Below are 17,390 nucleotides of genomic sequence, written 5' to 3'. Positions count from 1 at the left end.
CACAAGGTGTTAAGTGCCGCACTATGAAGCAATCCACAGCCTCTGCAGCACGAGTCCAATCCCCGGCTGGCCAGGGAGCAACCCACATGGCGCAGCAGACCTCTCCTGTCTCGCCCGCTGCTCCCCTCAGCAGTGGATTTCAGTCAGTCGGCCTGTTCTGTCCCCCACTCTGTCTCTGGTGAGTCCCCTTACCCCCCACATCTCTGACCTGTACCCCAGCTCTTGTATGCATAAATAAATAAATTTTTTAAAAAAGAGAGAGAGAGAGAATATTCCTAGTAAGAAATCCACGCCGTGCTGAAGTATTCAGGAGGAAAGGGCAGGGCACATGTGACTTCTCCGCAAATGGCTTACAAGACAGACTGTGCAGGGAGAGGAAGTAAATAAATGGGTACACGCCAACAGTCCATGAATTTGGGGGGTATATGAGTAACGTTTGGGGGGTATATGAGTAACGTTTGTCCTATTTTTGTAACTTTTCTGTAAATTTGTGATTATTCCAAGAAAAAGCTAAAAAAGAAAAAAAAACACAAAGAGTTCCTGTCTTAGACCGTACAACTTCCCACAGGGCAGTCATTTTAAAAAGAAACTAGTTTCCTTCTGCGCCTACTGATCTGTTGCTGATGTCCCAGCCCCAGCCCCATCTGGGGCTTCACCCGGCAAGGCACACAGGCCTGTCCCCCAGCCCGGGGCTTCTTCAGCTGCTCCGTCTCACAAACAGCTTTTCCTTCTAGGAGCTGAGCGACCCCCAAAGCCAAGCTGTTACGCAGCCTCCCGAGGGTACTTTTACGCGGGCCTAGCGGCCTGTCTACTCTGGGGGCAGACAGGGCCAGGGCCTCACCGTGCCGGGCCTGGTGAAGTCCACGCTGCGCGCCAGGCTCTGCCGCATCTGGTTGCTGAAGAGGCGGACGCAGACGCTCTGGAGGTACTCGGGAGTGATCTGCAGAGAGAGCACAGCGGGCCATGAGGACACAGCCAGCTCAGCGGGACCAGGCGGGCTTGGCCTCTCAAGAAATAGGGGGTAGTTTTGCTCTCCCAGGGGCTCTGGGGTGACAGCGTTGAGCGGACATGGAAAATGCTGACCGACCCTAGCTCTGATCACCGAACAGCACCCGCTGTGTGATTCTACTTGGTTCCCTTGCTATGTGAAACAAACTCGACTGTTTTCTGTGAATTCAAGCAATAAAGCCGCTGGGTGCCTGCAACGCGCTGGGAAGAACGCTGGGCTTCAAATCTGCACGTGTGGCTCTTGTGTGTGACTCGAGAAAACCACAGCTCTGCCTCCTGCTCTCCTGATCAGTCCAGTGAGGGGGGAATGGCTACCCCATCCAGGTCACGGCGGGCAGGGGACAGGGGGACGTCTCCTACGTGACAGGTTGCTGGGGAAATGCTTCTGGTGGGGTGACAGGGGCTGTCATCCATCACCGAGGGCCTGACAACACGAGGCTGAGTGCCCGCCCCTCCCTGCTCTCTACAGTGGCTTCTTCTTCAGTCTTTCCTTCTTCTCCCACAAGCTACTGTGATTTAGGTGTCATAATGTGTGATATTTCCTCTTTTCATTTTATCAAAATAATTCATGCTTGTTTAAAATGCACAGAAGGGGCCTCCCGGGTGGCACAGGGGTTAAAGTCTCGGCGCTATCAAGCTATCGCCAACCACTGCGGCATCCCTGGCCAGGGAGCTGACCCGTACTGCATGGCAGACCTCTCCTGTCTCCCCACTGCTCCCCTCAGTGTATTTCACTCAATCTGCCTGTTTTGCTCCCCACTCTGTCTCTGGTGAATCCGCTCACCCCCCCATACCTCTAGCCTGCACCCCAGTTCTTGTATACATAAATTTTTAAAAATCTTTTAAAACTTTTTTTTAAAAAATGCACAGAGGCCACAACTTCACCCCAAGACCATCCGTCCCCCTACCCAAACCAACCCCGAAAGGTCACTGCCTTTAACAACTTTGCATCCTTCCAGATGTCTCTCTACACGTGCCTGGTTGTTGGAGAAGCACACACTCTTCCCCAGCCTGGAGATTCCTGGGGTGACCTCCCTCCACATGGTGATGTTAACAGGCTGCTCCCTCTCCCCTTGATCTCCCTACCCCTATAAGGCATGACTTGAGGTCAATGGAGACTTTAAAATCCACTGCACGTAAAGGCGGCCATCAAATAAAGGAAAAAAGAAAGAAGTAAATGGTTTTGATTCAAATGATTTTAGTAGATTTCTTCCTTCCATCACCTACCAACAGAACTTCCACATGGATCAAAGTCAAAGTAAAATGAAACATTAAAAACAAACAAGGGCCTCCCTGGCGCAAGGGGTTAAGATGCAACCTATGAAGCAAAGAGCAGCCACCGCAGCACAAGTTCAATCCCCGGCCAGGGAGCTACCCACATGGCACAGAAGACCTCTCCTAACTCGCCCGCTGCTCCTCTCAGCAGTGTATTTCAGTCAATCTGCCTGTTCTGTTCCCCACTGTCTCTGGTGGATCCTCTTACCTGTACCTCTGCCCTGTACCCCCGTTCTTGTATGCATAAATCAATGACTCTTTAAACAAACAAACAAAACCACCAGGAGAAAGAGGGACGGAAGCACACTGGCCTGTGGCGTTGGACTATGGATGAGTGGGCCGTGGGTGCACTCTGGTGGTGATAATTGATGGTGGTACCCCAATATCACCTCAGTTAAAAATAAATTAATTTTAAAAACAGGACTAACATTTCCTGCACACAGGGACATAGGGCTAAATTAGATAATGCCCGCAGAATGCCAGCTTCACAGTCACAAAGTTAGCTGTCCCCGCCACTGCCACCATCTTCAGTGTCTGCAGAGCAGTGAAAACTGCTAATTTAAGTTCCCCTTAAATCTCTCTCCTCCCTTAACTTTATGGTGATATCATTTCAGTATCTAGTTTATTCCTATTTTAGTTTCAATTTACTAAATAAATAAAAATTTTTGGTGACAGGGAGATGCAGAGAACCAGCAGGGCGTGCTGGGACAGAGAATGGCCTGCATGTGTGGATAGGAAAGTGTCTCTGTGGAGAGGACACTGGGGCTGCACTTCAGAGGTGAGGAAGACCCAGGAAAACAGGAGAAAACAGATCCTACAAAGACCTTCAGGTAAGGAGAAGCTCAGTTTGTTCAAGGAACACAAATAAGCTTAGCGAGGGCCGAAGTGGAGATGAGGTCAGAAGCAGGACGTCATCATGGCTTTGTGGCCAACGTCAAGAGCTTGGAGTGAAAGTTTGTGGAAGGGGCCGCTAGGCGAGAATTTTAAGCTGCAGAAATGACAGGCTCTGATTTATATCTTTAAAAGATCATTTTTTCCCCTGCTCGGTGAAGCACGGATTGCAGAGAGCGAGAGTAGAAGGGGGGAAACCAATGAAGAGGTCACGTCAGCCATCCAGCAGAGAGGCCGCATCGACCAGTGCTGGGAACAGAAACAGGTGGATTCTGGGCATGTTTTGGAGGTGACAGCTGACATGAGAGATGGCCGGGCAGGAGGAAAGGGCCCAGCCTCGTGCCTAGATTTTTAGGTCACTGTACAGGTGGCGGTGCTGTTTATTGAGACGTGGTCATCTCCGAGGGACGTCTGCAGTGGGAAGTCCACAGTCCTGATTTAGTCTTTGGAGTCATTGGACAGGTGAAGAATAAAGGCAAGATGAAAGCCACAGCCACAGGTAGTCCGGCAGACTAGGGGGAGAGGGATGAGGTGGTTATGACCAAATGCTTTCTTTCATCTCAACATCGTATGAAACACATAAAACAGCTCTCCAAACAGACCTGAAACTCCCCCACGGGGAGCTCGCCCTGACTTGGACTCTCGCTTCCCTCCACCACATTCCCGTAGAACTGTCTGTCTCTCTCCTCCGGAGTATGTCTTCTGTCTTGTGTCATAGTTTGAGTTCCAGGGGCTACCAGAGCAAAACCCCTCAAGGGCCACCGCAGAACCTGGCACAACGTTTAGTAAATATACTGAATTGGAAAAAAAAACCTCTGTCTGTGTAAGCAGCCATTTTTATGTTTGGTTTTGTCTCAAAGTGTAGATAAATTTAGCACTGACAGGAGCTCAAGAGAATGGACAGATGTTGGGCCTCCCCTGGTGGCGCAGCGGTTGAGCGCTGGGCTGCGAGGTTGCCCGCAGCCTCTGCAGCGCCGGTTCATTCCCTGGCCGCCAGCGAGGGTCCCACAAAAAAAAGAATTGACAGATGTTATTGTTGTGACAGATGTTACTGTTTGTGAAATACAGTTATTATGTAAAAATTGTTTTATTTCCTGGGCATATTAACTGTGGAAAGATGTCAGAACAAAATGAAAAAATATGATGGGTGGACCAATGAGGTATATGCTCTCAAAAATCTTCTCATGATCAACTTCTTATAATCTTAGAAAATGCTGTATTTTGGAAAATGTTATCATTCTCAATATTTTGGAAACCTTGGTCATAAATAGTAAACAGTCAGCTCATTTTACATTATAAATATATGCTAACATATTAAAACACATTTGAAACTACTAGTGGAAAGAAGTTAGGAAAGTAATTGAATTAGAAGAAAAAACATAATTCAATTTTGAGTGCTTATAGGCAAATAATTGTTGATATTCCTTGTCGTTGAAGTGTTCTCAATATTGGACTGCTCCCTCTTAGAGTTTTCAAGTTCAACATTATATTTGACTTTAGTGTTAAGTTTTAATTAAAAGGTGGAAGTAAAAAGAAAAAACACAGTGGAAGAAAATTTGGGTGAGAATTTATTTTGGTTTCTTCAGTGGGAAAAGCTTCTTTAATAACACTATGAAAAGGCAGAATGATAAAGGGGAAAATGGATAGGTTTGACTCCGGACAAAAGCAAATTTTGCTAAATTGGAAAAAAGCAGCAAACTGAGGAAAATATTTATAAAAGATGAATTATGAGTAAAGGGCTGTGTCTAAACAGCAACGTGCGAAGCTGGGATACAACTTTGGATCCTTGATCTCTCTCTCGCTCTCTCAACACAGCTGGCTCTGCCTCACGACGCTTCCCAGCAAGCACTTCCCACTTCAGCTGCTGCCTCCACCACGGTCTCCCCTCCAAGTGTTCCCCAAACGATCTCTGGACTAACAATGGCCACCGATCCCTACACCCCCACCTCCTCACTATCACTGCCAGGCCCCTGGGCCTGCTGGGTCCCGCTCCCCACTTCTCCCTGAGCTCCCCATACAGGAGGCTCCTCTTATCGCTCCTCAAACACTCCCACCTTCGAGCCTTGGTGTTGACTGTTTCTTTGGCTTTGAGTCCTGGGTCAGTCCCAGACAACAGCATAACGCATTCCCTTGCCTCTTCAAGGGTTTACTCAAATGTCCATCACCAAGGAAGCACACCCTGACCACCCACTGAACACCACCCTCTCCATGGACTCCCCCAAGCTCTGATCCCCTTTGCTTGGCTGCACTTTCTTTTTCTGACAGCACTTACCATTTTCTATCATAATTTACTTATCTATTACGTTTATGTCTACTGTCTGTCGCCTCTCCCCTGACTGGAATGAGCTCACCGTGAGTTCATGGTATCTATTTTTGCCAGATGAACGTAAATGCCTAGAACAGGCCTAGCACTAGTTATCACTCAACAAGCATCTGTTAAATGAATAAGAGGAGCATATAAAAACATTCAGTTTCATATGGAATTAGTCAAATTTGCAAAATATAAACATTTTAATGAGGAAGCACAGGATCTGCAAGGGTGTAAGAAATGAACTTACACCCTCAAATCAGATTAGCGGCACCATCCTGGAGGAACTCAGCACAGATTTCAATCTGGAATATCAACCTTAAAAAACATAACAGACTCATGTCCAAGGATACCTTCCACTGTATTATAATTCGTGAAACTGGAAACAACTTAAACCTCCACCAACAGGGACCTGACTTGCAAAAGCAAGGCCCTGCCACATGGTGGAAAACTCCATAGCTCGAAGGGTGAAGCAGAAGGATATTTAATGTTCTGTCAAGAATGCATGACTCAGGGCCTCCCCTGGTGGCGCAGTGGTTGCAAGCTGGGCTGCGAAGTTGACCGCAGCCTCTGCAGTGCTGGTTCGATCCCTGGCTGCCAGCAAGGGTCCCACATGGCGTGCAGACCCCTCCTGCCGCCAGCTGCTCCCCTCAGCAGTGTATTTCTTCGTCAGTCTGCCTGTTCTGTTCCCCGCTCTGGCTCTGGTGAATTCTCTCACCCTCCCGCACTTCTGACTGTACCCAGTGCTTGTATAAATAAATAAATAAATCTTTAAAAAAAAAAAAAAAAACCAAAACCAAAACAAAAAACAAAACACTCTAGAAACAGATGATAAAGGAGACTGATTCAAGATCAATACATGCAAACCTGCAGCTCTCCTGGATGCCCCGGGGGTCCCCTCATTCTTAGGCCACCAAATGGTAACTTCATCTGTTGACAATTTAATTTCTGCTCCCATTAAGAATAAAGTGGGGGAATGAAGACCTAGGGGGGTGGGGCATGTGGATGAACTACTGCAGATAGTGGGGTGACCTGCCAGCCTGGCCCTTTGGTGCTTATGGGGGTGTCACTGGCTGGGAGTGCCCAGAAGGCCTGGCAGCCCGTGCCTGTCACCCTTCATCTCAAAACAGACACGGGAACCACTGTGGGGCTTCCTTACCATCTTGCCACTGACGGTGGCCTCCAGAGAATCCACCAGCTCCGCCGTGACGCCGATGAGGTTGTGGTAGTCGGCCTGGATCTTGTTGTAGCGCTTCAGGTATGTCATGGACCTCCGCTCAGCCTCGAGCAGCTGCTGGTGGAGCTGCTGCAGCACCTCTAGGAGGGCAATTTAGAGTGAAACAGAACAGTGACAAAAAAGTGGTAAATTCACAGACACACACAAAATTACATTCTATTCAAGCGACTACTGTGGCTGCAGTCAGAATATTCTGCTGGAACCACGCCCTTGACATGCTTTGTGTGAAAAAGCATGTGCCACATTTAATTACAGGGGCTCTTTAATCACCCGGGTCCAAAAGAATCCTCGCTGGCTTCCCAATGGATTCCATTTCAGTGACTGAGCCCAGTGGCTTTCTTTAGTTCTGCTCTCTCTGTACACTAAACAAACTCCACCTTCCTTTCTCTGCTCTGCTCAGCTCACAAACCACTTGAACCAACCTAGGTCTCGTCTGTTTTTACCCTGCAGAGCTCCAAGGGGGACAATCCTATCTGCAGGGCAGCGCTTCATCTGGGTAGAAGCTAGGGCTGCGGGGCTGATACTGGAGAAAGCTAGAATCCAGAGCGAGGGCAGATTCAAGAGATGAATACACAGAAGCCACCCCACCAGGCCTTGGAGCCAGCAGGGCAGGTTCTAGGGCTCTGTTCTTGGAATCACCTCCCCCTCCGGCCATGTTCCCTGGGCACAGGTGGGACAGGCGACACTTCCCAGCTGTCAACACTCCCTTGCCCTGTCCCATCTTTCCCCTTCCCCTGAAGGCTATATTTTGGCAGGAAGGAAATGCTACTTCCAAACCCGCCTTAACTCGCACTGTCCCAACCGGCCCTGGGTGACACTGGTAGTCTCCATTTTAGAGCACATTTCATGTATGCAGAGAGATTTTAAAATTAAAGACCTGGGCTAAAATCCCCACTCTAACACTTTCTTGCTGGGTAACCTGGGGTAACATATAATTTCTTTTATTTCCATTTAACCTATAAAATGAGAATAATAGTAAGTACCATGAAGAGTTCTGGTAATGAGGAGCAACAAAAATGCTTAAAGTATTTTAGCAATGCTGGTACAGAGTAAACAGCAGCTATAATTACGACTTTATTGCATGGAGAGCTTCCCTACAAGTATTTCTTTCTTGCTTTCTTTTTTTTTTAAAGATTTATTTATTGGGCCTCCCCGGTGGCGCAGCGGTTGAACGCTGGGCTGTGAAGCTGCCCACAGCCTCTGCAGCGCCGGTTCGATCCCCGGCTGCCGGGCGAGGGTCCCACATGGCGCGCAGACCTCTCCTGCCGCCTGCTGCTCCCCTGAGCAGTGTACTTCGTCAGTCTGCCTGTTCTGTTCCCCACTCTAGCTCTGGCGAATTCTCTCACCCTCCTGCACCTCTGATTGTATAAATAAATGACTGTATAAATAAATAAATCTTTAAAAAAGATTTTTATTTATTTATTTATACAAGCACTGGGTACAGTCAGAAGCGCGGGAGGGTGAGAGAATTCACCAGAGCCAGAGCGGGGAACAGAACAGGCAGACTGACTAAAATACACTGCTGAGGGGAGCAGCGGGTGCGGCAGGAGAGGTCTGTCGTGCCATGTGGGATCCTCGCTGGTGGCGGGGGATCGAACCGGCGCTGCAGAGGCAGGGGGCAGCTTCACAGCCCAGCGCTCAACCGCTGCACCACCAGGGGAGGCCCACCTACACGTATTTCTATGTGAACAGAGACCCTGACAAAGGGGCAGAGCTTACATGCTAAAGCAGTGGAATGCAAATTTGTAAATATACCCGAAAACCAAGATGATCAAGCCTCACTTTCACAGATGGATTTTGTGGCGTGTGGGCCATGTATTCATGACTCTGAGAAGGCAAACAGCTATGAGGATCATTCACATTCCAACTGCACTTCAAAAACTTTTTAAGTTTCACAACTGTTGATGTACAGTTTAACAGTTTAAGCAAAAACAGTCTAACTGTGAAAACCCAAAAATCCCATAATGAACTTAAATATTATTATTCATTACCCATCGAATGTCAGTATTGAAAAACTACCTCTAAAAAGTCATCTGGGGGGAATTTACACTTAGGACTCCAATTGCTGGAATCATCCCTGGAAACCATTAAGCTTCTCCTTAAGTCTTATTAGGAAGAAGGAGTCATTATCTTCTTCCTACACTAGGTACTATTAAAGCTTTGTCTTTTTTTTTTTTTTTTAAGATTTTTATTTATTTATTTATTTATACAAGCACGTGGTACAGTCAGAAGTACGGAAGGGTGAGAGAATTCACCAGAGCCAGAGCGGGGAGCAGAGCAGGCAGAAGGACCGAAACACACTGCTGAGGGGAGCAGTGGGCGGCAGGAGAGGTCTGCGCGCCATGTGGTACCCTCCTCCGGTGGCCGGGGAGCAGCCGGGGATCGAACCGGCGCTGCAGAGGCTGCGGGCAGCTTCGCAACTCAGCGCTTAACCGCTGCGCTACTGGGGAGGCCCTAAAGCTTTGCCTTATGTACAAATTTAAAGTTAACAAAAACGAGAACATCCAACAATGAAAATTCTACAGAATATTCATAATCCTGTTTTCACAGTAATGAATACGGGTACCTGAGAACTTTCTCAGCATGGACCATGGCGGATGCGGACTGAACTACCAAAGCCCACAAGCTGGGTCCAGTGAGCTCCCAAATCACCAGTGATGTCACCAAAGTCGTCCTGCCCTAAAGGGGGCTGCAAGAAGGCCCTCTTCCCTCGGAACCCCACTGTGTCATGAACTGAAGGCACTACCTGTGGGACTTTGGCTTTGGGAAACCAGCTTCAGGACTTAGGACATTTCACTGTAAAGTATGCCCGAGGGGAGAGACCCGACCGCCAGCAACCTGCAAGAAGTGGGGACTGGGCTGATGTGGACTTCTAGTGAGTCCGAGACCTGGGACACGATGGTGAAGGAAATCAGACATGGGGGACTGTCATGTCCAGCATGCAGTAAACTTTATTGTCTTAGTGCTCATTATATACTATTTTAATTGTAGCAGGTGTAACATCAAAGCATACCACATAATGATAACATGTATGAGTGATTAGTCTATTTTCTTACTATTATCTATTTACCTCAGACAGTAGGGTACCAGGTGGTTAGTTCTCACACACATAATCTTATCGCCTCCTAGCCTGAGCCTGGGAAGTTCGCTCATTATTTTGTTGTTGTCAATCTGTGGAGATGTACGCAGGCCCCTTCCAGGCTCTCCACACCAAGTCCTGTCACCCAGAGGTTTTCCTCCGAGACGCATGTGTTTTCACATGCCTTAGGGACTCGGGTCAAGGCCCTTCTACTCACTGCGCAGGGTCTCTCCATTTTGTTATTCTGACTGTGGAGATGTAGAAGCCTGACTCCACGCAGGTCACTTTCCAGGCTCTCAACACCAAGTCCTGTCACTTAGGGGTTTTCCTCTGAGACGCATGTGTTTTCACATGCCTTAGGGACTCGGGTCAAGGCCCTTCTGCTCACTACGCGGGGGGCCGCCTCCAACAGGCTGACACCCTGTGACTGGTTCAAACACATCATTTAGCAGAACAGCCCCTGCTATCCAGAGACATCCCCTTGTGGACAGCTGGGGGGCTCCAGACAGGACCTGGTCTTTGCTGCCAAGTGTCTGGGTCACAGCTCAAAGGTATCAACTTTATGTCTGAGCATCACATTGGGGACTCTTCCTTCAAATAGTTTCATGAGATAAGGACAACTGAGCCAAGGTGCCTTGCCATGCAAGATCTCAACTTTTAATGGAGATGCCTTACTAGAAATTCCATGCTGTTTCAATGATAAGATCTTAGTTGAGCTGGTGAGATTTGCTGAGACTTCATATATCAAAACTACTGACATAATTTGTACAAGAGTCCAAAGAACTGCATCCCAAGTTTTAAACAAGTGATATATACAACTAAAGGAAGGTCAGTTAAGATCATAGAAAAATGTCCTGTAATTCCAGCATGAGATGAAACAGTAACAAGAGGGATGGTGCTCCCCCCTCCCCGCCCCCAACAGCCAACAGTCAAGTTTCTCTTGTTAACATTCCTACTTCATTTGGGTACACTGCCTTTTTTTAAGAGTAGATGAGATTTAATTTTAGAAACTCTGTGTCTTCTCAAGATAAAATGATATGTATTTAAAATGTGTAGAATTATTTTTCTAACCTAATTTTAAAAACCCCTAAAATCAATCACTCTCTTTACAGTTTGATGTGCTCTTTCTTCTGTGTATTCAGACATGAATCACTCCTTGCTATGTTGCTAATCCACAAACACTGGGTGAAAAGAGTTATGACTTATAACTTGAACATGGGTCACCATTTAAAAAAAATACTGTTAAGGGTCTGAACTCTAGAAAAACAATGAGCTGCTCACGTTCTGAAGGGCCTGAATCAATTAAGGTTAGAGGGGCTGAGAGATACTCTTTCTATATCCTTTTTAAATGGAGAGGTGAAATAATAAAGCCATAGGCTGTATCGCCAAACTAAGTTTTTATTCTGACCGCCATTTGTGATGCAATTCCTTTTGAGAGAGTTTTCCTCAGCAAGCACCTTTTTTGCCTTCTTTAACACTTGAGGAAATCCTACTTTATGCATGGAACCTTCCCATCAAGGAACATGGAGTAGTATTACCCAAGCATTCAATTTAAAGAACAGTCTAGACTCAACATCTGAGTCTAGAATTAAACTGGGCGTATGTCTGTGCCTGGTGATCACCGCAGCCACAGTCTGGGAGGAGGGGGCAGTGGTATGACACCGGGGTCCAAGTCTCTGGGACGCATAACCTGGGGTGCTAACCTCCAACTTCTGCGGCACTGGGTGGTCTGCCCAGCTGCAGACACACGCTGAGCCTGCCAGAATGGAGGCCACCGACTTGATGCTTGACTGTCCTCAGCAGAAATGCCACGGAGCTACTTGAGAGGCTGGGAAGGTGACACGTCACCCAGTTCTCTCTGCAGACCTTCACCCTGGGAACCCAGTCACCACACCCTGAGGAAGCTCGGCCACACAGAAGCCACTCATGTGTCCCGGGGAGGGCGTCCGCTGGATCCCAGCCAGCACCGGCCACCAGACAGGGAGGGGGCCTTGGAGATGGCCCCACTGTCTCCATGGACGGAGCCCCTGGGGAGAGCTGCCTAACTCGGCCCACGGCCATCAGACCAGACAGGACAGCGGTGATGGTAATGACCACGGCAGTATTACCACATAGCAGCAGACATTGTTTCCGGCTATGGAAGCCCCAGGCGGTGTGCCAGGTGGTGTGCCAGGTGGTGTGCCAGGCGGTGTGCCAGGCAGCAGCAGAAAAGGAAAAGGGGGGGTGGGGGGGAAGCTGCATGTTCAGGGGTCAGGCGGCAGGGAAGACCCACTCTGCCGGCTGTGCGGACACGGCCGAGCCCCGGAGAGCCCTGGGGGGTGCGGGGGGGGGGGGCGGGAGGGGGTGGCGCCAGAGCGGGAGCTCCGGGGTGCAGCCTGGAGGCCCTCAGGGCAGCCCAGGTTCACCCCGCAGCCAGCCATGGCCCCTGCCCTGTGCAGACCCAGCCGGAGGGCGCGGCCGTGGGGGTTGGCAGCCCCTGCGCAGCCCTCCCGGCCCGGCCGAGGCACTGGCGAACGGGCTCCTTTCCTTAAAACGACCCGAACGCTCTACAAAGCAGCCTGGAAAAACATGCCAGGAAGGTTTTGCCACCAGCCCCCTTGGGCGCCCGGCCCAGGAGCCCTCCGCGGGCGGCGAAGCCAAAAGTTCGGGTCACTGAGCCTCGCTCGCCTTTCTGAAAAACAGACAGATCCGGTAACAGTCACGGGGGATGGAAAACTATCATTTTATACTAAAAACTTCAGATTATAATTCTTATCTTGAGTGTGAAAAAGGGAAGCGCTCCATAAGGACGCGCAGCCTCCCTGCTGCCGGGACCGGCGCTGGTCCAAGGGCAAAGCCACGGACACCGTCCCCACCCGAGGGTGCCGTCTGGGGCGCCGGATTCTCCTGCTTTCCCGGCCTGCCTGCCCGGGTCCTGGCGAGGTAACAGGCCCGGCCAACCTGAAACACGGGCCTCCAGGAATCGCTGCTAAAAATGAGTGCAGAGCATTTCATAAACGTCTAGACTGTCAGAGCCCTCGCTTGCCAAACCTGTGGAATCATCTCCAAATCTGTCCCTTCTCACGACTTGAAACTTGACAAAGTCATTATTCAAAAATTTCTAATATAGCATACATCAGGAGGGGTGTGAGCCTACCCCCCAAATCGTACACCCGGTGCTGCTAACCTGTTACTTCAATGGAAAACATTTTTTAATCTTGATGATTTACCTTTGTTATTTTGACCATTCTCCTTCTAGGATGAGGAAACCGTTCAGGAAAAGTCATTCAGGATACAGATCCCAGCAAATCTCCCACCGTGTGGCCACCTGAGAGGGCACCTCAGCCTGGGAAAAAAGGGCTCTCAGGACAGTGAGGGCCGCTTCTTACTGATGCTCTAACTAGCTAAGACACCCAGTTCTCAAAGTGGGATAACACACTCTCCTAAAAATCCCCTTGTCTTCTTCTCAATCACTGTGTCCTCCCAGGCGCGTCCCAGCTCAGTGACCCGTGGGTGGGCTGTTACCCAGTAACTGAAATTATTACATGCAATAAGGTTCTTTGAGAAGAGAGGCCATATTCCCATAATTTTTATTATGGTGTATTGCTATAATTGTTCTACTTAGTTATTACTTCTATTACCCTGATTGTGCCTAATGTATAAATTAAGCACAGGGAAAATGGGCACAACAGGTTCAGTGACTGAGATGAAGACAAGGGGATTTTTATGAGAGTGTGTCATCCAATTTGAGAACTAGGTGTCTTAGCTAGTTAGAGCATCAGTAAGAAGCGGCCCTCACTGTCCTGAGAGCCCTTTTTTACTAGCTGTGGTTTCCAGCATCCTCTGGGGGTCTTGGAACATGCCCTCCATGGATGAGGGGAGACTATGTATTTCAACAGCCCCTAACTGGCCTCTGCCCCCCTCGAAAGATATTTCTCACTGCTACCAAAACATTCAACTAAAAATGCAAATCTGAGCTCCTATCCTCTAAGTTCACAATGTCAGTGCTAACACTTTATCCCAAGGAATTAGAGATTGGGATGGAAATAGCTCGCAAGGTAGCTAGTAGCTACGAGCAGGCTCTGGAGCCAGGCTGTGAGGCCTGAGCCTCACTCCCCATGGCTGCAGGAATGAAGATCAGGTACCTCACCTGCTGGAGTTGAGTTTTCTTAGTTCTTCTGGCGGAGCTTTATTGAGATGTAATTCCCATGTTATGATTCACCCACTTAAAGTGCACGTTTTCATAGTTTTCAGTATATTCACAGAGTTGTGTAAACAGTCATTTTTTAGAACATTTTCATCACCCAAAAAGGAAACTCTACCCACTATCAATCCTTCCCATTCTCCCTAGGCCTCCAGGCCCAAGGGAGCCTCTCATTTACTGTCTCTCTAGATTTGCCTATTCTGGAACTTTCCTACAAATGGAACCACACAACCTGTGACTTTTGGGCCTGGTTTCTTCCACTCGGCAAATGTTTGACAAGGTGACAGCCTCAATACACCAAAGACTAGTCCACCGAGCAATACATAACCTCCTGCATATCCATCTCTTGCTGACAGGTATCTGAGCTGTTTGTACTTTCAGGCTATTTTAAGAAAGGCTGCCAGGAGCCTTTGTGCAACAGCTATCATGTAGGCAGACTTGCATTTCTCCCAGGTACACAGCCAGGAGAGGAATTGCTGGGTCCTGTGGTAACTATGTTAAACCTCTGATGATATATGATCCAGTTTTGAATAGTTAGTGGTATGGGGAAGTGCCCTCTTCATCTGATAATATTAAGAAACACACAGAGGTACAGGCATCCATATTTACTGCAAACATTACATGCTTTGGAGCCTATGTGTTCAGATGCATTTCTGTGCCTCCCAGGGCTTCTATGAGGAATAGGATCAATTTTATGATCGGGAATAAAAAAGAGATTCTTGGAAAAATGTAACATGGCCATGGTATTCTCCTGCTTAAAAAAGCTTCCAATGCTCCTTGAGACTTATGAGCCCTCACTCAAGACCTTTGTGCCCTGGCCCTTACTCCGGCAATGCTGAATTCTTTGCCATTCCCCAAACAAAGCGTCTCACTGTTTTTGCACAAACTGTTCCCTTTACCTGGAATCCCTATTCCTCATTCTGTCTGCCTCACAGACTCCCATCTTATCACTCAAAACTCCAACTTGGCTAAGGGAACTATGTCTTGGCCTTACTTCATAGCCCTAATTCAATATTCAACTTAATAGGTGGGTTGAACTGGCTGAAATATTTCCATGGAACAAGGAAAGGAATAATGTTTATGTATCCTGCTCTATTTTAGTCTCTTTGCTTCAAAGCACGTTGAAAGGGATGAAAGGTGACAAGTACAAGCAAATTACAATACTAAGAGCTAAGAGCCCTCCTTGAGAAGAGTCTTCAGCATGTGGCAACTGTTTTAAATAAGCTTCATGTATTAACTGAATCCTCATAAAATCCCCCTAAAAGTGGCACTAATGTTACCATAACCTCACTTATTATGCAAATAATTTCTTCTAAATTCTTAACATAATGGCATCCATATTATGTTTAAGCTGAGAAATGTTTTTTAAAGCAATATTAAAATAATCATAAGCCAATTTGGCCAAGTCCTATTTTTACTAAAACTCATTTTATGTGCAACTGAGAGGCAAAGAGGATGGGCTGTGCGAGCCTGGTATGTGGTGGAGGAAGGATCTGAACAGAAGCCTCCAGGAGGTAAAGCAGAGAGAAAGGCTGTGGTTCGGGCCGGCTGTGGACAGTCTCCATGTGAGACCAGGGGGCTGAGCAGGCACCAGGGAGCCTCTGAAGGCTCAGGAAGCCGAGGGAAGTGTGTCACGGAATCTCCAGGACAAGAGTTCACTTAGGGAGCCCAACCTCCCGAGACAGGAAGGAAGCAGAAGGAATCATGCGACAGAGTGGCCTAAATCTGTCATTACATCCAACAAAACAAATACCGACTTTATAATGCAAAATGGCACACTCTCGTTATGAAATAACTTCTCATACAGTCACGTTTAGAATAAAAGGAGACAAGATCCTTAAAGAGCAGCCAGCTCTTGGGATCAGCTGCCCAGGGCCTCCTTCTGCATCTGCCACCCGGCATTCTGCCCCTTTCACTCTCAAGAGCACCCCAATTTGGAGAGTGATGATGCCCATACAACTCCGTACCTTTGCTAGAATCATCAAACTGTGCACTTACAATGGGTGAATGTTACGGTGTACAATTCCACCTCAATAAAGTTTCCGGCAAAGTCCCACTTATAGGACAAGTTAGACGACCACTCGGTCCATGAGGCCTTGCTCTGCCTCTGGCCAGAAAGATCAATACTGCTATTCCGCAGAGGGACAATTACTCCAAGGAGTTCTTTTCCAAAGAGACAGACAGACCTTTTTTTTTTTTCCCAACTGAGACAGCTTCTAGGCTCATGAGGTAAAGAGAAGACCCCAGCCCTGTCTCAGAGACTAAGGCCACAGAAGTCCACCCTTCCCAGGCCTGGGCATACTCCCCACAAATGCTCTATTCACCATGTGAGTATGAAAGCAACACCGACAATTACCCCCAAGAGGAGGCGGGCCCCCACATAAAATCTGGCTGAAACCGCCAGTGGGTTCCTGGCCTTAGAAGGATACATATAATGTGAAAAGCTTTGGTGTATTACTGGCTTTAAAAATTAGAGCCAGAAACTTTTCCAACTTCGACTTTAATTCTGGAGTCCACGTATCCTGAAAGAAAAAAACAAAAGACAGAGAAAAATGTTATTTCTCACAACGCCGTGGGTTCCCTGGGCAACTCTTCTGTTGGATCCCCCTGGAAGGAAGAAAAGCAAAAGTGCTGGGTCGCGAGTGGCCAACGGGATTGTCAGGCTGTGGCCTTCATGTGAAACTATGCCCTGCACCTATGATGTCAGCAGCAAGGAGTCTTGCCAGGGTTGTGATGGTGTGAAAAGTAGCATTAGGACATCTGGCGACTCACTATAAAGGATGCAAGTAACTGCCCTCAGAAGGAAAGAATAGAGAAAAACATGATGTGGGAAAAAAACATGATGTGTTACTTCATGTGATTTAAACACAAGCCTGACAGGTAACCTTATCAGGTTGAACCCAAAAAGCTCAGGGCAGTTCAGGCACACACAGCCTTGGCAGGAATTATCACTAAGTCACTGAAAGTCTCCAGAAGACAGAGCCTCATTCCCATAATCCTCATATAGAGAAGAAAAAAAGACACATGCTATTATCTGCCTCAAAAACCATGATATCAAGAACTATGATACACTTTCAGTTTGATGGTTTCCTTAAAGATAAATTATTTACCTCAAATAATACTCATTGAGCAGGAAAAAATAATGACTTAGTAATAAAAAAGAAAAAAGCAACAATTTTTTTCAGGATAATTTTCCTTATAATCTTCACACAAAAATACCTACTACTTGAACCAAGAAGTTCCACGGAAAAGAAGTTTAAAAATGTACATCAGTGGACCTTTCCCACCTGTGCTGTCTAAGTATTTCTACTTAGAAGGTTCTCACTAGCAAACAGAGTCTGCTGAAAAGAGCTCATCATAATATCCACAAAGGATTTCCTTCCTGTGGCAGGGCAGAAGGGATAACCTG

General features: G+C 47.6%; 1 protein-coding gene across 3 annotated transcripts in view; it reads right to left on the bottom strand.

Moving 5' to 3' along the window:
* Positions 1 to 17,390, bottom strand: part of ARMC9 (armadillo repeat containing 9) — a gene marked incomplete at both ends in the record, with an annotated part of 110,198 nt that overhangs the window by 81,525 nt on the left and 11,283 nt on the right. For 2 of the 3 annotated variants that reach the window (XM_084239181.1, XM_084239183.1), the window contains 4 exons: positions 842 to 940; positions 6,642 to 6,799; positions 13,008 to 13,032; positions 16,411 to 16,503. In XM_084239181.1, coding sequence (XP_084095307.1) covers positions 842 to 940; positions 6,642 to 6,799; positions 13,008 to 13,032; positions 16,411 to 16,503 — 375 coding nt within the window. The remainder of the gene's footprint in view (positions 1 to 841; positions 941 to 6,641; positions 6,800 to 13,007; positions 13,033 to 16,410; positions 16,504 to 17,390) is intronic. The other variant, XM_084239182.1, reaches the window with a different exon arrangement.

This window comes from Talpa europaea, assembly GCF_964194135.1.
Source record: "Talpa europaea genome assembly, chromosome: 1".
Classification (NCBI taxonomy): domain Eukaryota; kingdom Metazoa; phylum Chordata; class Mammalia; order Eulipotyphla; family Talpidae; genus Talpa; species Talpa europaea.
The sequence above is the reverse complement of the archived record's forward strand: the minus strand, read 5'-3'. Positions and strand labels throughout refer to the sequence as shown.